At 37.2% G+C, this 21641-nt stretch overlaps 1 protein-coding gene across 2 annotated transcripts in view; it reads left to right on the forward strand.

Annotated features, from left to right (window-relative positions):
- PDE3A (phosphodiesterase 3A) overlaps nt 1-16382 on the forward strand; it is a 293395-nt gene extending 277013 nt beyond the window's left edge. The window contains exons 15-16 of one of the 2 annotated variants that reach the window (XM_014740463.3): nt 163-418; nt 8034-16382. In XM_014740463.3, coding sequence (XP_014595949.3) covers nt 163-418; nt 8034-8275 — 498 coding nt within the window. In that variant the 3' untranslated portion in view covers nt 8276-16382. 2 annotated transcript variants of the gene reach the window in all.
- The last annotated feature ends 5259 nt before the right edge of the window (nt 16383-21641 follow it).

The raw sequence follows: 21641 nt of genomic DNA on the forward strand, positions 1-21641 counted from the left end.
AGAATCTCTTAGCAGTCAAGTAGAGAGAGAGTTCACACATGAAGATTTGGATTCTTACATATTTGTAAAGTTTAGATGCCAAGTGAATGTTGACTTGTATTTTGAACTTTCTTTGTCACTTACCTTTCTTGTTGACTATTCATGCTACATTCCTATTTCTAGGGTGATGAAGAGGCCAGCCTTGGGTTACCAATAAGCCCCTTCATGGACCGTTCTGCCCCTCAGTTGGCCAATCTTCAGGAATCCTTCATCTCTCACATTGTGGGTCCTCTGTGCAACTCCTATGACTCAGCAGGACTGATGCCAGGGAAATGGGTGGAAGACAGTGATGAGTCAGGAGATACAGATGACCCTGAGGAAGAGGAGGAGGACGAAGCACCAAATGAAGAGGAAACCTGTGAAAATAATGAATCTCCAAGTAAGTTATCAAATCTATTTCTAATGTGTTTTTCTTAGGATTATTTTCTTACGTAGAGTCAGATGAATTTTATGCTTCTCGTGAATTACATAGTTTGTGTCCAAATATCACCTGCTGCTTTTGATTATGGATAGTCCTCCTTCCCCAGTTTCATAATAATAGAAACCACAGACTGTGCAATCTTCATACAAAGATATGTTCTCTCTCACAAACTAAAAAGAAATTAAATTGTTGAAGCCTATTTTTCAGAGTATCGTAATGATTTAGAGGTGAAAGGAATTTCAGGTACCATGTAGACCAACCGTAGACTTTTGTTGGCTTGTTTAGGGGAAGGCCATGTGAAAGAGTAAGAGGTATTATTACTCATTCATTTAACAAGTATTTATTAAGCATCTACTCTGTGCCAGACATTTCTCCAGGTACTGAAGATAGAGCCATGAACACAGACAAAAATAGTAAATAAATCCTTGCCCTTTTAGACCTATTTTCCAGTGGAGTCAGCAGACACTAAGCAATCTTAGTATGTGAGGTAGTAATAAATGCTAGAATTAAAATAAAAAGGAAGGTGGATATGAAATATTGCACAGAAAGGTTAAAATTTTAGATAAGATAGCCACAGAAGGTCTAAATAAAAAAAAAGGTAAAAAAATAAATGAAAGAAGTGAGGCGGTAACCCAGGAAAGTAGATGTGGAGAAAGCATCCCAAGGAGAGAGGAAAGGCAGCCATATAAAGGTCCTGAGGTGGGCACTGGCTGGGTGTCCAAGGAGCTTCAGGAGAGCTGGGGTGGCTGAAGCAGACAAAAGGGGTGGGGGAGCAGCAGAAGAGAGAGAGTGGGGAACAAGGGATGTAGGATTTGAAAGTAGGGCTCTGCAGGTCACAGCATAGAGTTTCACTTTTACTCTGAGTAAGGTGGGGCCATCAGAGGTTTTGAGCAGAAGTTAGTTGATTCAAATTACTTTTTTTCTTTTTTTGTGGTGAGGAAGACTGGACCTGAGCTAACATCTATTGCCAATCTTCCTCATTTTGCTTGAGGAAGATTGTCACTGATCTAACATCCATGCCAATCTTCCTCTGTTTTATGTGGGACACCGTCACAGCATGGCTTGACGAGCATTGTGTAGGTCCACACCCAGGATCTGAACCTGCGAATGCTGGGCTGCTGAAGCAGAGTGCAAAACTTAACCACTATGCCACTGGGCAGGCCCCTCAACTTACATTTTAGATGGATTGCTTCAGCTGTTGCATTGAGAATATTCTTCACTTTGGGGTGGGAGCAAGGGTATAAGCAAGCAATGAGTTAAGAGGCTGTTGAAATTATCCAAGTGAGAAATGACTGCGGCTTTGGACCAGGCAGGGTAGTGGCAATAGTGACAATGAGAAGTGGTCACTTCTGGTCATTAATTTGGAGTGCATCCTGTAGTCAATCTAATCCATTTAACTTAATTGACTATAAACACTTGATTAGTTTTCTTCACATCTTGAAATACTCTCTGCTATTTCTGCTGCCATAGGAAGGAGGCCCTAATAGCATAATTGGTAAAACCTAATAGCATAATTAGTAAAACCTTACAGTGATGTTGCACAAATACTGTTCCTGTGTTCATGAGCACATAGTATGTGGTTTCTATCTTCATAAAGAAAGTACAACCTTAGTATCAATATTTTTCAAAGCCCTTACCAAAAATATTACCAGTGAAGGACATTCTGATCATTTGTTCCTATTTTTTAGTACAGTCAGGAAAATGCATAACTTGGTTCGTATCCAGACCTAGTAAAGATATCCTAACATTGGTATTGACCCATTTGCCTTCATATAAGGACCCTGTTGTAAGCTTCCATAAACAGAGATAAAGAGACTATTATTAACTATAGACTGAAAAGGCAGGGTTTTGCAAATTTGGCTTTAGGTCAGGTTTTTGCTTAAGTTGTCTCCTATATGTGAATTTTTGTACAGAATGGAGGGAAAATCAAAAATTGTTTTCCTTCAATATTCTATTATCAAAGTAATTACGTTTTATTTCTATGATGCTTATAAACAGATTTCCATTAGAAATTTTGTGATCTTGGGACTCAGAGGTTGGAGCCAAGACTTAAGATTCATGGTTTATTTATTCATTTGTTCATTTAATAAATATGTATTACTTTTCTTTTTTTACTTGTTTTCACTTCAAAGAGCCAGGTAGTTTGCTATCTGACTAAGGACAGTTTTTCACTGAGTGATGCTATAAAGTGTTGTCGGCTTAGCCTCTAGAAAAGGTTTGTCCCACGGGCCCTAACTGATTGCTATTTGAACTCAAACACACTGAAGAAACACACACATACTACAGGCATCAAGAAGTGAAGAACCAAGGCCAGGGGTTGTAACAAGCTCAACTTGTCAGCATTGGCATTAGTAACAAATGCCACAACCAAATACTCTATTCCTTTCTGTTCTGTAGGTTTAAGTTGCCATACTGACTTCCAGATTCTGACGTTACTCTCCTGACCTTCTCATTTTTATCAAGCTCCCTAAAGAAGCAATGAGGATTCTGTGGATTCTGTTTACTAATGGCTTCTAAAAGTCAACGGGCCACCTTACGTTAAAATTTAAAATATCCATCAACAGTGCTGTGATACTCTTGCTTTTGAAAAATTTTCTTTAAAGTATCCCTTGATAGCTAAGTAAATGATAAAAGTTGAGCAATGTTAGTATTTCTAAAAATTGGCCACATGGAGATAGGAAATTTTGGAAACGGAAGGAAAATCGACCATCATCCAATTCAGCTGCCTCATTTTATAAAAGACTAGACTGAGGCTCAGAAGTTTAAGTAACATTCCAAGGTGTAGATGGTTTCTGCAGAACCAGAAAGGAAACCCGAGTTTCCTCATTTTTAACCCCGTTGCTACTGACTTAGTAATTTTAATTTCAGAATTCGTGTGGATTTGAATGGTTGACTCAGTTTAGCTTGAAACTGAGGTTTCAGAAAAAATTTAAATTAAATATGCACTGATAATTTCAGCAATTTTCAAAACTTGGAGATCTCTCAGGAAACACAGAATAAAGTGTTTCAATATGGTATCCTAGGGAAAGAGGGCTTTTTCCCCACCTCATAATTAAATCTGAAAGATTCCTACAGCGAACTAAGAGGTTTCTAATGAAGTACTAAGCTGCATTTAGAATTCAAGCAGTGAAAGGCTCTTTGTTCTCATTTCAAAAGGTTCCAGTGCTGAACAATTTGGCTCCCAATACAGGCATGTTTTAGACCACCTGCCGACTCTAATCTACGCAAATTTATTTGGTACAAACTTTCTTCTACGTCACCTCATTCAGTTTTAATTCCGGAGAGGTTTATTGCTAACGTTTAACAGCAATAATAAGAGAACAGCTGCTCTCTTGGGGGCTGCCCCGAAAGGAATAGGAGGAAAATTGAGCTTTTGTTAACTTCTTCCCTGTGAATGCACTGCCATGAATGTGTATGACTTTCAGATGGAATAATCACCTTGAGCAGTAGAGTGTTCCCTATAACCGTTGTTCGAGTCTGTCCGTCAGCCAATGGTCATCTGTCACTCTCTTGACTCAAAGGATTAGGTTCAAAAGTCTATTAACATTTAAACATTTCAACAGAAGCTGATTTGTACTTAACTACAATAAAAACAAAGTAGAAGGAGACAAGTCGATGGCTTTGGTAGAAGAGTAATTTTAAAGATTTGCTTTTAAAAGTCAAATGCATTAGGAATGTATTTTATTGATTTTTATGGAAAGAACCCAGAGTTTTTAAAGTTTTAGTTTATACATATATGTTGCCCTTGTTAAGAAGCCTTCAAATGAATAAATTGATGTCATGCTCCGGGGCCCCGCGCCCTTCTGCCTGTACACATCCCTTCACTCTGCCTAGGATGCTGCCAGCCCCTTCTTCACCCAGTGTATTTAATTCTCCTGATTTACATCTCAGCTCAGGTGTCATGTCCTCTGAAAAAAATCTTACCTACTCCCTCACAGATTAAGTTTCTTGTGTTGCCATGCTTTGATGAATTAGAGAGAAATTACGCCACACAGTTGTAAAAAAGGCAAGGAAAACTTTATTCAAGACTATTGCATGAGGGGAGAGAAACTGAACTCCACTGCACTGAAACAAAGGCAGGAGAGTTTTTAAGCCCTGGGATGAGCTAGTGAAAAAGTACTGGAGGACCCTAGAGGGGAGTTGGTCGATGTGATTAGGCCATCTGTGCTCGCTAATTGGTACTTATTAAGTTAGGCACCTGTGCTCCCACAGAGACTGGAATATAGGGACTCTGTCTTTCTTGATGATTGCTTTTCAAAAGGCTGGCTCCCAGGTCCTTGACGAAGAAGTCCCTGGGTTGTAGAACTGGCTAGCGGCTGGGAGAAGATTTATCTATATTACAAAGGGACAGAGAAAGAATTTACAATTACACGTTTTTTAAAGTAAATGCTCTAAGAAAAGGGAAGTCAGGGTCCTATAGCCTGGAAGAGACCCGTCTAAAGTTTAGGCAAGCTGAGGGGAATATTAAGGCCATCTTGGTCACATGCCTATGTCTATCATAAAGCATAGCATGTGTGTTTCAGTTTTTGTCTTCCTCGCTCTTTCTCCTATAGACTCTAAGCTCCTTTAAGGCAAGCTATTAGACTAATTAGTCTTTATTTCCATAGTATCCAGAAAACTGCTTGTCAGTTAGTAGGCAGTCAGTATAAGCTGGATTGATGGGTCCAACTCATGAATAAAATAATGAATACAGTAAACAGATTTTTTTTAATTCTTATGACTCTGCCTGCATCCATTCCCCCTGGCATTCATTCAATTTAATAATTTTGTTATGTGTCTGTGTGGTTCAGAAGTAATTCAATATAATTTTATGTCCTTTTTCTGAACTTTGTTTTAAAAATTGATCTTATTATCCTATAAAATGCAAGAACTGTCTGTGGTATGTTTTAATAAAACTGTTGAAGGAATCATTAGCAATTCCACAAAAGTTTTGGTGGATGGCCTCCAAGAGATCTAGTTCCTTTGGCAAATCTCATAGCAATTGGCTCTTTTTTTCTTTTTCCTCTTTTTTTTTCCTTTTTTTTCTATTTGTACTATTTTTTGTCTTCTTTTCTTCCAGATTATACATTGTAAATCATTATTACTTCATTAAGTAAACCCAAATATTCTTGCTGATCACCCTGTCAGTTTGTTCTGTTAACTCTTTAATGTAGTCTCAATTAGATCAGAATTTCCTGTGGACAACTTTTTCACATCATTATCATTTTTATCACCTATCAGCACTTCACCTTTACTGTGAAACAGAAACTGTAGAGAATGTGATTCATTTAGTAGACTCTTACTGAATACTTACTAAAGTCTGGGCCTTGTGGATATACACACAAAAAGGAGAAATAAGATTCTGTCCATAGGCAAGTTTATAGTCTAATGGGAGGATCATAGCCTAACTCCTAAATTCTTGGCCTAAGTCTAAAATGGTCACTCAGATGAAGGTACTGAGAGTTATATTATATTCTGGTTGCTTGGAAAAGAACAGACCTCTCTTCTAAGCTCAAGAGCAGCTGCCTACTTTACCTCTCCTCTTGGAGGTCTCTCAGACACTTCATGTTCAAATCTCCTCCTCATCTAATATTCCCTTTCCTGGTACATCTTACCACCATCTACTCAACTGCTCAGGCCCGATAGCTCAGGATTACCTTTTATTCCTGCCTCTTCTTTATTCCCAACATCTAATCAGTTGCCAAAGTCTTGTTGACTTAAACCTTGCATATATATCTCACATTTATCTACTTATCTTCATTTCCATTACCCTCATCCTAGTCCAACCGACCATCATCATGCAGTATCCTCTCACCTGAGTCATTGCCCTCTTTTTCTGACACCTTTCAAAGACTTTGTAAGACTCAGTATAATTGTACTTACTTGTTCACTCTCTTTCTTCCTACTAGAGTAAAGCTCCATGCTGGCAAGCATTCTATCTATCTTACCCATCAGTGAATCTCTAGAACCTGGCACACATAGTATATACTGGGTGCTTAATAAGTCGGTAAGCAATTGGAAGCCTAAATAGTGAATTATTACATCAATTCAAATTCTTTAAAACGTCTTATGTTTCTTTTGTTGACATTGGTTTTATTACAGTTCCTCAATCAAGAGATGCACTTCTGTGAAAATTGTCTGTAGTACTTCCATTGAAAGCATTAAATTGTTTGGTTGCAAGAAAATATAATTTCGTTATTTATTAAATGCATGTTTGTGAGCCTTGTCATCTTTAAGGTCTGTACAGGACTTTACAAGGCTCCCTGAAAGAGGCTATAGTCTAGTTGAGGAGCCAATGCCTAGACTATATGAAAACAGGATAAGTGCCTTCAAGGAGGTACATATTTAGGACATTGTTTTTGTTACAAGTGACAAAACTCCAATCAACTGAGTATATACAAAAGGGAAAATTATTGGTTGTCGTAAACATGATGTTGGCTAGTATCCACACTTACTTGCTTCTGCTCTTATCTCTGACTCACCTGCCTGACAGCTTATTCTTTCAACCTTGCTTTCTTCGTGAAGCCGGAACTACAGCCAGGTCTATATCCACTTCATTCCGGATACACAAGCAGAGGAGAAGAGAGCTCCAATCCCCATTCCCTGACTTCATGCTCATTCTGTGCTGTTGGGAAAAATCTCAGGGAAGGACTCTGATTGGCCTGACTTGGGTCACATACCTGCTTATTGACTGATCACTGTGACACAGCTGTGTTGTCAGGAGGTGGGTGGGGAAGAAGAGTTTGACAACTTTTTATAGGACTTTGTAATTGAAAGAAGGGGTGAGAGTTCCCCCTAAATGATTTTGGATATGCAGTTACCAGAAAAAGAGATAATGATAAGGAGAAATGGAAACAGTATCTACTCGGAGAAGTATATTTGGAGTGACATGAGAGTTTAGAAGAGAGAGACAGATTATTTCTTAGAAGAGGAATTCAGTGAAATCTGACTGGGTCTTAAAATGATAAATGGACATGAACTGTCAGTGACTGAGAACATTTCAGAAGGAGGGGCAGTGCCAGCTTGAAAGCAGAGGAGTTCAGTGTATATACAGACAAGAGAGCAGTTAAGTATCCACATTAAGTTAAGAAACCAGGCTGCAGAAGGAGGAAGACTGCAGAAGAATGTTTGGCCAGCTTGTGGGAGAACTTTGAGAGGAGTTTGAAATTCATTTTTTAATCCATATAAAGCAGAACGGTAACACCAAAACCATGTTTAAAGAAATCAGTCTTGTAGACTTTTGTGAGTTGAATTGGTTGACAAAATAAAGGAAGACGTAACTTCCTTTAAGGAATAATGATAATTCCTCGAAGATGTGAATGTAATAGGAGTAATACCAAGATACACGCATAACCTTGTATTAGATGCTACCAAGCATTAAACACTGTTCACAGTTACATTTCACTGGTATATTAATGGTTATTGCCGTCTTCCTCTTATTTCCCCACTCTCAAAGATGACATTATTACAATATACAAATCAAATGATAGATAGAGGTATCCATTGGGTGCTTAACTCTTGTTAATAATATGAAAAGAAATAACTGTCATGTACTCAGCACACAAATAAGTAGTCTTATTTGGTGTTTTCTCAGGAAAGAAAACTTTCAAAAGGAGGAAAATCTACTGCCAAATAACTCAGCACCTCCTGCAGAACCACAAGATGTGGAAGAAAGTCATTGAAGAGGAACAGCGGTTGGCGGGCATAGAAAATCAGTCTCTGGACCAGTGCCCCCAGCAGCATCCCTCAGAACAGATCCAGGCCATCAGGGAAGAAGAGGAAGAGAAAGGGAAGTCGAGAGAAGAGGAGATCCCCACCCCAAAGCCAAACCAGTGACAATGGATAGAATGAGCTGTGTTTCCGAACCGAGTGACTTGTCACAGACTCTTTTCAAGCCAGCACAACACTTAGACACGACACTGTAGAAATATAAGAAGATGGGCAAATGGTTATCGCTTTGGGGGATTTTTCGCATTTTAAGTGTTTATTTTTACAGTGAGGTACCTTGTTAAAAACTCTTGCTCAGAGAAGCTTTCACATTTGCAACACCAGCTTCTAAGGATTTTTTTAAGGAAGAAATATGTATGTGTGTATGTATATAAGCTCTCACGTAGATACATGTAAAACATATTCACACACACATACACACATACACACTGAAAGCCAGGAATACTGGCTCCACAATTTAGTAACGTTCATAGTAAGATATATAGTGGTCACTGTGATATAATAAATCATAAAGGTAAAAATAAAGGAAAACAATTCGCAAGGGAAATGGTGCGGCTTAGCAGGAGAGCAGTGCAGCAAATGCAGGTTACAGCTAAGAAGCTTTTGCTCTTAGTACTGAGGGATGAAAGTTCCAGAGCATTATTTGAATTCTTACACATCCTGCCAACATCGTATGTGTGTGTTTGTGTGTGTGTGGGGGCGGGGGGGGATTGAAAGGGTGCCTGTGTGTATGTGTGTCTGTGAAGAGATTTGTGTGGTTTCAGCGGTTCATGGAATTGCTGCAGCACAGGACTCAGCACATGTGAACAAACAGAAGGGAGTTCAGTCTGGAGTATCTTTGAGAGGCGGCCATTGCAAATGCCTTCCTCTGTTTCGCTTCATAAAGTTCCCTCTGCAGAGGGAGGGTATTCCCTGGCTGGGCGAGAGGGCCACGTGACTGGTACTACTGCAATACACCACTTGGAGGCTCTCTGTCACCAGCCTTAAACCTGGAAGACTGAGGCATTTTCCAGTCTACTCGCCTAATGAATGTATAGGAGCTGTTTGTCTATGAGTGTGTCTGTCCCTCACCTGAAATTTAAGGGGATGGCTTTCTTTATACAGAAACACCTAGGAAGGAGCTAGAGTCAGGTCTTTTCATCAGGTTAGAATTCTAAAAGGTTGCCAGAGAAGATCTGAGACATTGCTCTTAACAGTGATCTCCCATGTCTTAATTTACTGCAAAATGTACGGTAGAAAAATTAAAAAGAGAGAAAGGCTAAGAGAAACCCACTTTGGGATTTATAGCAAGAGGGGAAGGGGGAAATTTCCCCCTCGGGTTCGGTGTGTGTTGACAGACTGAAAGCCTGATTCTTGGCAACTGTTGAAGGATTGGCTTTTGGGTGGGGAAGGTCCCACTGACCAACCCTGTTATGAGACTCCACATGCTGTGTGATGGAGTAGCTTCTATCTGCAGTCAGGCCCATCATCGTGCTTCTTTTGGCAGGGAAGATTATAGATGGATTTTGGGGGGACTGGGCCTATTATTGAAAGTCTTTGTTTTTTTTTTTTTGGTTTGTTTATCTACACTTGTTTATGCTGTGAGCCATACCTATTTAAAAAGTTGATACTCACTTTCAATATTTTATTTCATATTATATGTCATGAATAGTTATCTTGATGTAAATATAAAGATTTTTTTTTGTTTCTGTAGATAGTAAACTCTTTTTTTTTAAAAAAAAGGGAAAAGGGAAACATTTTTATAAAGTTATATTTTAATCACCATTTTGATACATTGTATACATGTATACATTTGCTACAATGATACATTGATACAATGTATATGTTTTGATACATTGATTACATCCCCAAGTCCAGAAAAAGAGTGATGATTCATTTGCATGGAGGTCTATGGACAGCCACTCATCTACCTATTCTAATTTAAATGATAATCTGATACAGTTATTTTATGCCAATTAAATGAGGATGCTGCGAAGAATGTTTTTTCACTAGTAACTTTTGCTAACTTTTGGGTTGATACCTCCCAAGTGAAGTACTTTCTTAACCAATACTAAATGTTTGTCATTGGTGTCCATTTCTTCCCAACACTTTTTGGTTGTAACTCTTGCTTCAGGACCATATACGGATCTGCTCATCATGTAAACAATCTTAGCTTCTAAGTACACCTTGATTGTGATTTCTACTTTTTATTTCCTCTGAAGTCATAGAAAAGAGTGTTTACATTAAAAATGCCTTTGTTTCTCATAAATTGATATTATATTCTTCCCTTCCAAAGTGATGGCTTTATAATAATCCATAGCATTCTTTAAATAAGCCAAAGATAATGCAATCAAAAATAAACATGGTTTCAAGGCAGATTTCCCAATAAGCAGGAAAATATGAAAAGGATCAAATGGACTCAGACTGTACCTAAATAATTAGAGCAATTTCAGTATTTTTCTGAGTTAACAACAGGTGTTCATTATTTAGGACTTACCGAGTTGTTTTCCTTTTTCTTAGTATTGCCTGTGTGTCTCAATGTTTGCAAAAATTACTGTGAGTCAAACACGTTTCCCCCATGAATTTAACTGTTCTCCTTCCCTTGCAAATAAGAGAAGGAAAAAAACGTGTTCATATTCACATACGTCTTGCATCTAATTACTTAACAAAACTAATCTTTTCCCTTTCTCCAAATGTCTTTCATCTCTAAAATAAATATAAGTTGAGAAAAAATCTACGTGTGGAGCAAGTAGAATGGTGAGAGGGCAGTTGAGAGTCCATAACCATTTATATAGGCAGCTTCATCAAGGCTGCCTGGCCCCGAGTAGGAGTCATCCTGGCTGCCAGACTGAAGAGCTTAGCAAACTGCCTGGTGTTTGTTTGTTTGTTTTGTTTTAAGATCCATGAAATAATAGGAATACTGGTGGTCAAAACAATTAGAACCTCTTCATTTCATAATTGTGTTCATCAGTCCAGGCAGGTTAATAATTTTTATTTCAAAAATAAATTGCCAATATATGAAAGCTGGAAGTCAATTGAAGCAGAGGAGATTCATCCAGTGTGTGACTGTCATACACACAGAATACATCCCAAAGGATGCCTAGGGACATAAGAAGTTATTTTCTGTTAGTGATGTTCTCCCCTTCCTTGGTGACAGCAATATTACTGTGTTCACTTCCAACTCCGGAGCTTACTTCCTGTGGTGCCAGTGTATTTGTTGCAATTTACTACATTTTTATATGAGCCTAATTATAGGTGCCATTAGATAAACTCAGGTCTTTCAAATGAAGGAATTTCTAGCCCATTTAGGGTAAGGATAACTGTTTAGACAGCCATAAAACCAATGGTAGGAAAAGTTGGAACTGATGACCTTGATGCTAGTGGTTACTCTCTGTTAAGGCGAAGACCAGGTATACTATGACTGTCATCGTTGTCATTTCCAAATGCTAATAGAGTGTCTTTCCAGTTATCTATCTAAGGCAACCTTTAGAATATAATTTCCTTGGTGAAAACACCACTTTAGTTTTATTTTTTTTAACTATAAAATTATTTTTTTGTCATTTATATAAGACCTGGTTTTGCTCTCAGTAGAAGATGAAAACAGTAGCTCTGTACAGGGATATATCTATATTGGTCTTTATATGACAAGTGAAGGAATTTCCTCATGTTATGTTTAAGAAAATATCCACTTTCTAAAAACACGATACCCATTTCTTTCTGTTCCATTTTGATGGAATTCCAGAACAAATCCTAACCATTGCAATCCCAGTAAAACTAAAGAAAGGGGATTGTATGTCATGCAGATTGTTCGTATTACATGTATGTATGATGATTTCCTCGTGTCCCCTGTCTCTCTTGATTTGCAATTTCTTGATGCCCCCTGTCACTTTCCCAGAGAACTTTCTTTCAAGGTAAAAGCTGTGCAAAAGGCATGAGACTCAGGCCTATTCTTTGTTTAAATGATGGAAAAATATAAATTATTTTCTAAGTAATAAAGATATAAAAATTGTCATTGTAAATAAAGCCTAAAGTTTGAAATGACTGCTTTATAAAAGTGAGCTATTTGTGTGATAACTCCTGACTAATGAGAAGTGAGTAATCAAAACATCATTTCTATTCTACTTTAGGAGGTATTTTCGGTGCTTCCATGTCAGTATGGGGAATCTCCACTGTCCTCATCACTTACAATGTTTCTAAAATAATAATGAAAACCACAGTAAAGGTCTTAGCATCCTTTGCTTCCATCCAACTCTGATTCCCATTTAATACCTTTCCTGGTTTATATGCCATTTTGGAAATAAACTGCCTTTTCAAACTGGCAGAAGTCTCCAGTAAAACCATTGTGTAAACTTTCATAATCTAGAGTAAATCAAGATTCTCCTTATTCTAGAGATTATCAGCTGATGTGTGGGAAAAATATCGATAAAATTTCAAATGCTAATAGTTCAACTGCAGATAATTGAGAGCTAAAATCTCTATATACTTTGAAATCCAACTGAGTTTCTTCCATTCATCTCCTCTGCTAACAAGCAGCACCACACGTTATGACCATTGTTCTAGGTCGTTAATTTCTCTCGTGATTTATCCATGAAGTAAAAGTAGGAACTTGCTGAGATTGTCGGTCTACTTTTTTAATCTTTTCAACAAACTGCAAGCTTACGATTAGAAGATCGATTAGCCAGTTTAGGTGAAGAGCATTCCAAAATTCAGTTATTTTTAGAATTTCTAATCAGAGGGAAATAGACGAGTTATAGATTTTATATCCATATCAGTTTGTTCCTCTAGAAAATATTCAGATTCTTGTTGGAAACTTGATTGGGGCTGAATTAAACTACAAGCACTGAGTTAATGAAACTGCAAACAATGCATTAGATAAAGAACTTAAATTGAGGTTTGCATAAGTCTTTGCATGTTTCACACTAATGAACCATGTTCAAGAAGAAGAACATATTTTTCAGTCTATGTTATGCACCATGGATGTTAGGCAGTTTGTGCTATGGCTTAACACATTTCGTTTTTCACAGTGATGCTGTGGTTACCTTACCTGAACTAATCTTAATGTTCACATTATCAAATCATTCTAATAGCAGGTTAACAATAGTGACAAAAAAAAATTGGTCATTTTCTTACTAAATATATCTGAGGATACAAAACTGAAGATTAAGGCTTTATTTAGCTGGTGGAACTCAATGTTAATCTGCTGTTTCAAAACTAGTGATCCAGTATAAATTATTTTAGGTCAGGTAAGACTATAGACAATATGGAATGATGTATAGGTGGAAAGCAAAATTGGCTTTTGAATAAGCTTAAGGCTCTAAAAAGAATCCAAATTTCCCTTTAAAGGTAGCTAGTTTTTCTCCATATCATACTTTTAAGGTTGATTACCTTGACAGGCATTGGTAGCCGAAGATTTCTGCTTCCCTGAGGAGTTGTGGAGCACAGAAAAAAAGGCAAGCCTTATTGATAAGAAATACTGAACATGTCTATGTTCAGACAGATTTCCTCATTGTTTCACATCAAGGAGTGGTTCTTTAATCATGCAATTAATAATTCAAATAAAAAACGCTTCAAAGAGAGTAATATTAAATCATCGTATGTAAGTACTACCAAGAATATTTAAATTTAATTTACTTTTTTGAACCAAAGCTGTTAAAAAATTTTTTATTATTCAATTAAAATGAAACCCACAAAAATGACATTCCATGGTATAGAGATCCTAAATATTTTGATATACTAAGAACTAGTATTATGTAACAGAAAACTGAAAAGAAGAATATGTCATTCTTTTTCTAATGTCCTTCATGCCTCAGAGAGGAAAATTTTTTATGAAGAATCCAATAAATACATTATATAGATAAAAATAGATTTAGCCTCTATTTAATTAGATTAAGTGTACAAATTGTAGTCTGAGTTCTTCTGAGTTATCCTAAGAAAAAGAAATGTAGTATTCAGCAATTGATAATGGTTTAGGTTGTCTTAAAATAAATGGTGTATTAATGTAGATTATATTTTACTAAATTCCAACACAATTAAAAGCTCAAATACTTATCTTCATTACTACTAACAGTAACTTCATTACTTCATTAAATTACTTACTTCATTAAATCTTATTAATCTTGACTTTCACAGATGAACCACTGACCAGTCAGTAAATCACACCCGCTACATTTGTCTGCCAAGAGCGATCAAATGGTAGGTTGGAATTTGAAATTCATAACCAGAAAGCTTTGGTGCTTTAACTAAGTTTTCAGTGTCAGTAGAAGTACCTATTTCGAATGAAACAGAAACTACAGCAGGAAATTCTTCTTTTCCTCTTTAAAAAGAAACAAAGTCAAACTCATAGGAGAAAAGTATGACTTCTCTTCAATTTTATTTCTCTAATTCAAAATTAGTAAAGGAAAAATCCGAAATCTCCTCTGCCGTAAGAAGGAGAAAGAATGCCTTTCACCTCAGGTTCTAACTTGCCACATCTAGTTTTATTGTGCAGCCCGTGGTACTAAAAAGCAGAAAAAAAGCAGAGCTGTAGATTGGGAATGAACATTACATAAATCTTGAAGGATCATCCCAGGACACCCTTCCATCTTTGTGACAAACCAAGTTAGTTATAAGTTTCTCTGGAGTAAAGAGACTTCCTGGATCCGTATTTACACACTGACTGACTTTATTAAAATAAGCACTTACACATTTTGGAATGTGAATTAGCCCTTAGAACTTGGAAACTGCTGCTTGAATACCTTTTGAAGGCAAAGATTTTTTTTTTTATTCTGGTAATTTTACTCCCTCTATAATAGCAGAATATTCAGATGGTTTAATGTGAAGTTAAAAGTAATTGTTTAAAGATGTTTTCTTTTGTATATAACTTGTCAGTTGGTAGAATTTCCCATCACCTTTCTTTCAAAAATTAATTGATTATTTTTATGACTTAAAAACACATATTATATCAGATATTTTGTTTTAGCTATTTGTAACCGTAACCCAGTACTATAGTGTTGCTATCTTTAAATAATAACCCTATCATATCTATATATTATCTGTTAGTGGGGTTTAAATGTCTTGACTTTTAGTATATATTTGTTTATTAGTTTAAAAAAATCAGTATTTTTTAATACTCTGTAAAATATTTGCATGGGATTTTCATCATATTATGTTTGCTTAACTAGTGAGGGTTTTTTTTCCATTTACGAGTGTCAGTTCGTTTCTCAATATATTCTCACAGAAGAAGGCATACCATTTTTGTTGTAACAAAGACAATTTCTTAGTTGACAAGCACTGGAAATAAATATCCCTGAACCCCCCCCCCCCGATATTTCTTCCTAGAGATTTTTATCATGCAAATCACAAAATACAAATTGGTGCTTTTATAAATATTCTGAAACTCTCAATGAAAAATAATGAAAACAAGATTCTCCCTGGCTTTCTGTAATAATATTAGGATATGCAACTGAAAGAACTTTAATTTGAATCCAGAGTGGTTTTGGGTTTGGTTGGTTTGGTTAATTTGATTCGGTTTTGGGGATTAAAATATGTTCTGATTCCTGATGGAGCAGTTGTTCTGATCAGTCATTACCTCTTCCTGACAAAAACTGTCATTAGAAAGTTCAAATAGCATGTCCCAAATATTTGTAGGACATTTGTAAACCAGAGAGAATTGAATTAACTTAATTTGGTATTCCTAAAAAGCAATATTTTCGAATAACTGCCAACCAAGGTCACAGTGTAGGGGATGTCATTTGCACATGACAATTTTTAACAGTGTAGTTCTCACCACTCTCAACAAACCTAAATATGTTTTTAATTAATAACTTTCCAAATTTATCAACTTTTAGAAACACAGGAATGAAGCGTTGGACTTAAGTGATCATTTTGCAATTGAAATAAATCTCGTCCTCTCACCTGTATCTTGCAAGTATTATATGTAGCAATACTTTGTATCATCCTATCACAAGTATTTGTTAAGTGACTTAGTTAATGGCTGATAAATGTTTTGTAAAAAGTAGAATCTGTACAGAAAAATATTAGATAAATTGTATTTATTTTTATTATTTTTTAGCTTAGACACTATAATGATGCTCCTTTTTTGCCAGAATTACTGGAAGTGCCTCTTGGTTTTATATATATATATATTAATATTACAGTAAATATGTACTCAAAATTATTAGAATTGTGTCACAGATGACCAATGTGGATGTTATAATGTGAAGATAATGTATAATATAAACATAATACTGTGGTATCATGTTTGATGTAGTTATTTGTACAACTCCAGTACTCTAGTCTTCTGAAGTCATCCTTAGCTGTCATGTCCAAATACAGTGTCTTATGCCCAGCCTCCACTGCAGTGAGCCATCCATTGGCCTTGCTACAATTTCCAAGGATCCTGGGGCTCAGTTCCCATGGTCACATCTCTCTCCCTATCACTGATGAATTCTCAGCTGTATTACTCTTCATCTAACTTTCTGAGGCTAAGCTGTCTCCTTTATCTAACTGAGTAGTTGGCACCAAAACTGAGCTATCCCAGTTTGAGATTTCCAGCATTCAGCTTCAGAGTCCTATGAAATAGACAGTGCTACCATTTATTCTAAAAAGGCTACAGTTTATCCTAGAAAAACTGTCTATGGATGCCCAATATATAGGATATTTAGTTATACAGACTTAGAATTATTTATGTCCTGTGTATTTGAAAATCTTTAGAAAATTTTGAATGATTTCAGAGTGTTAATTAACTTAAATACAGTCCTCAGAAACAAATAAAAGCAAAATACAATTTTTACCCAAAGTTCCCAAGGAATTGATTCTTCAATCTATACACATTGCTTTCCCCATTACCTATGAGACAAAATCCCAATTCCTAAGCTTCATATATTCAAAGCTTCCTTCCACTCTGGCCTCAAACTATCCCCCTACCAAAGGAACCAGCCATTTATCATGTATATTTCTGTGTCTCAGGCAAATTATATATGAGTGGAGTATTTACCTGCTCTGGATGCATATATTTTCTTTCTCACTTTGTACACACACACGCACAAATTCTTCCAACTACACACAGCACAACGGGCTAGACTGACTATGTCTTCTTCAGTTGTGATTTTTCTCCCTCTCGGGCCTTCCTCTTGTGGTGATACTCTGGTCCTCAGTGGAAGGCAGGCAATGGCTGGGTATCCAGTCTGCACCTTCATCTCCTTCCTGTGCTACGGTGCTGTCAAAACTGGTCTTAGGTGAAGAAAAGTTAATTTACATAATAGGATAAGAGACGTGATGATAGGTAAGGTCTAATGAGCCTGAAATCCAGGCCAGAGGAAAAGGACAGCCATAGCCACTGCCTGAAATAGAAAGCCTCAGTGATCAGATTAGTGTATCCTTGATCACCCTATTCCATACTTTGTCCAATGCTACAGATCACCCCTCCACCCGCTGAACCACATGAGGTGGAGCATGGGGTATGGATACCACACCCTGACCAATGAAAATAAAAATCAGATCAAATCAGTTGTTAAGTAATTAGAGAACCTTCTGTTTGTTAGGATAGATCTAGGCAACAGTCTTGCTTATTTTAATCCTGGAGCTACTTCATGTCCTGACCATTCTTTCTGACATCGTTGCTAGCTTAAGGTAAGGAGCCTCAGATCCACCTCTGCTGAAATCTGTCAGATTTGAAGAATTGTCAATCTGCCTGTGCTGTCTGGGGTCCTCTGGGCTGCTGGGACAGAAAGAGCTGGATAGGAGTAGGGGGATGGTATTGCTTCATACTTTATAGTTAACACTCAGGATGGAATCACTCCTTGCTCTACTGTCAATTTGACTGGCATTCCCCTGCCAGATGCCAAAGGTGAATCCATTGAAGGCCTGGTCTCTGGTCTTCAGGGACTTTAAAGTAGATAAAGATGATATATCCATTTTCTATTTCTGCCTTAATAAATTACCACCAACTTGATGACTTAAAACAATGTGAACTTGATGGAGTAATGTCAGCATCATGGCAGAGTGAGTTGTTCACTTTGTCTCTCCCCTGTAAGTTACAACTAAATGGACATCCATTACCCAACAGAGGATTCCCTACACAACACAATAGGATGCCTGAGAGATCCACCCAGCTATATATCTGAAGGTTGGTGGACTACACCTGCAGGAAGCAGTGGAACTAAGGAAGCAGACCCCTCCCCCTCCCCAGCAGCAGCAATCTAGGTCACAGATCCTCACATAGCAGTGGTATGAATGTGAATGAAGGTAGGGACAACCTGGCCGGCATGTGAATGCTTTCAGAGTGGTAGCCCAGGCCATGGGTGCACCCACTTACCACAGGGCCTGCCTGCATGAATGCTCCCCACTGAGCAGTAGTAGCTCAGCCTGGGTAGGTACCCTGCCTACTGAGTGGAGCATCCTAGCTGGACCTGGCCATCAAACCGAGCAGCCAGCCTGTGCAAGCGCGATCCGCACACTGAGAAGCTACAGCCAACTCACGTAAACACAGAGCGGCCTGACAAGCACAACTACCAGCAAACAGGGTGGGAACAGAAGACACAGCCCCTGCCTGCAATCCCAGCAGTGGCAGGTGAATCTGTGGCCAGATAATACCACAAATGCACTGGCAGAGGATCAATTCATCAAACACCATGAAGAACTACAGTAACACTGCAGAACAGAAGGAAAATGACAACTCTCCAGAAACCAAACCTGAAGTCACAGAAGATTATAATCTAAATGACAGAGAATCCAAAATAGCTGTAATAAAGAAACTCAGTAAGTTACAAGAAAACACAGAAAGACAGTTCAATGACCCCAGAAATAAAATTAATGAATGGAAGGAACACTTTACCAAAAAGACTGAAGCCTTTAAGAAAAAAATCATACAGGGGCTGACCCAGTGGTGTAGCAGTTAAGTTCATGCTCTCTGCTTAGGTGGCTTGGGGTTCACCAGTTCAGATCCCAGGTGTAGACCTATGCACTGCTTATCAAGCCATGCTGTGGCAGGCAGCCCACATATAAAGCAGAGGAAGATGGGCGTGGATGTTAGCTCACAACCTATCTTCCTCAGCAAAAAGAAGAGGATTGGTAGCAGATGTTAGCTCAGGGCTAATATTCCTCAAAAAAAAAAAATATAGAAATTCTGGATATGAGGAACACAATGAGATAAAAAAAATAAGTAGAAAACATAAAAAATAGAACAGACCTTATGGAGGAGTGACCTGGAAGATAGAAATCTAGAAATGCTTCAGGTGGAGGATGAGAGAGAACTAAGATTTAAAAAGAATGAAGAAATTCTTCAAGAAATATCCTACTCTATTAGGAAAAGTAAAATAAGGATTATAGGTATCCCAGAGGGAGAAGCAAGGGAGAGAGGAGCAGAGAGCTTGTTCAAAGAAATAATAGCTGAGTACTTCCCAAACCTGGAGAAATAACTGGACATACAAGTATATGAAGTCAATAGAGCTCCTAATTACATCAATGCAAAAAAGACTTTCTCCAAGACATATAATATTAAAACTGTCAAAAGTCAATAAAAAAGAAAAAATATTAAGGACGGCAATGCAGAAGAAAGTAACCTGAAACCTATCAGGCTTTCAGCAGATTTATCAGCAGAAACCTTACAGGCTCAGTGAGAATGGAATGATATGTTCAAAATACTGAAAGACGAAAACAATCAGCCAAGAATACTCTATCCAGTGAAATGATCCTTCAGATATGATGGAGAAATAAAATCTTTCCCAGGTAAACAAAAGCTGAGGGAGTTCATTGCCACTAGACCTGCCTTACAAGAAATGATGAAAGGAGCCTTCCTACCTGAAACAAAAAGGCAAAGATTTACGAAGCTTTGAGCAAGAAAATTAATAGACAGACAAAATCAGAAAACTGAAGCTCTCTGTCAGAATAGGTTAGCAAACAATTATAAAAGATAAAGGGAAAGATGGCATAAAAAATAACCATAAAATTTCAATTTAGTTGCAAACTCACAACACAAAAAAGAATAATTTGTGGCAACAATAACTCAGAAGGAGAAAAGGAAAGGGATGGAACCAGCCTAGGCTAATGGAAATAAGAGGCTATTAGAAAATGGACTATCTCATCTTTGAGATCTTTTATACAAACCTCATGGTAATCACTAAACAAAAAATCAGAGCAGAGTCATAATTCATAAATAAAGAGAAAACTGAGAAAACCATCACAGAAAACCACCCAGCTGAAATGGCAGTCAGAAATACAACAACAACAGTAACAAAAAAAACCAGAAATACAGAACAACTGGAAAACAAGAGATAAAATTGCAGTATTAAGCCCTCATATATCAATAATCACTCTAAATGCAAACGGATTGAATTCACCAATCAAAACACACAGAGTGTCTTGATGGATTAAAAATCAAGACCCCACAATATCCTGCCTCCAGAAAACACATCTCAGCTCTAAAGACAAACACAGGCTCAGAGTGTAGGGTTGGAAGATGATACTCCAAGCTAATGGCAAACAGAAGAAAGCAGATGTTGCCATACTTACATCAGACAAAGTAGACTTCAAGATAAAAAAGATAATGAGAAACAAAGAGGGGCAACATATAATGATAAAAAGGATATTACACCAGGAGGACACAACACTTATGACGATATATGCACCTAAGGCACGAGCACCAAAGTATATAAAGCAACTATTAATAGACCTAAAGGTAGAAATTAACTGTAGCACAATAAAAGTAGGGGACCTCAAAACCCCATTTACATCAATGGATAAGTCATCCAGACAGAAAGTCAACAAGGAAACAGTGGACTTAATAGAGATACATAGACCATTCCATCCAAAAACAGCAGAATTCACATTCTTCTCAAGTCACATGGAACATTCTCAAAAGTAGACCATATGTTTGGAAACAGGGCAATCCTCAATAAATATAAGAAGATTAAAATCATGTCAATCATCTTTTCCAAACACAATGCTATAAAACTAGAAATCAAGTACAAGAAAAAGGCTAAGAAAGTCCCAAATATGTGGAGACTAGCAGCATGCTACTGAACACCCATTGGATCAATGGAGAAATAAAAAAATAACTACAGACAAATGAAAATGAAGACACAACAGACTAACTCTTATGGGATGCAGTAAAAGTGGTACAAAGAGGGAAATTTATAGCAATACAGGCCTACCACAACAAACAAGAAAAATCTCAAATAACTAACCTTAAACTACACCTAACAAAATTACAAAAAGAACAAACAAAGCCCAAAGTCAGCAGAAGGAAGGAAGTAATAAAAATTAGAGCAGAAATGAAAGAAATAGAGACATAAAACAATAGAAAGGATCAAGGAAACTAAGAGCTGGTTCTTTGAGAAGATGAACGAAATTGACAAACCTAGCCAGACTCATTAAGAAAACAAGAGAGAAGCCTCAAATAAACAAAGTTAGAAGTGGAAGAGGAGAAATTACAAAGGATACCACAGAAATACAAAGGATTATAAGAGAACACTATGAAAAACTATATGCCAACAAGTTGGATAACTTACGAGAAACA

The sequence above is a fragment of the Equus caballus genome, chromosome 6 (genome assembly GCF_041296265.1).
Source record: "Equus caballus isolate H_3958 breed thoroughbred chromosome 6, TB-T2T, whole genome shotgun sequence".
Classification (NCBI taxonomy): domain Eukaryota; kingdom Metazoa; phylum Chordata; class Mammalia; order Perissodactyla; family Equidae; genus Equus; species Equus caballus.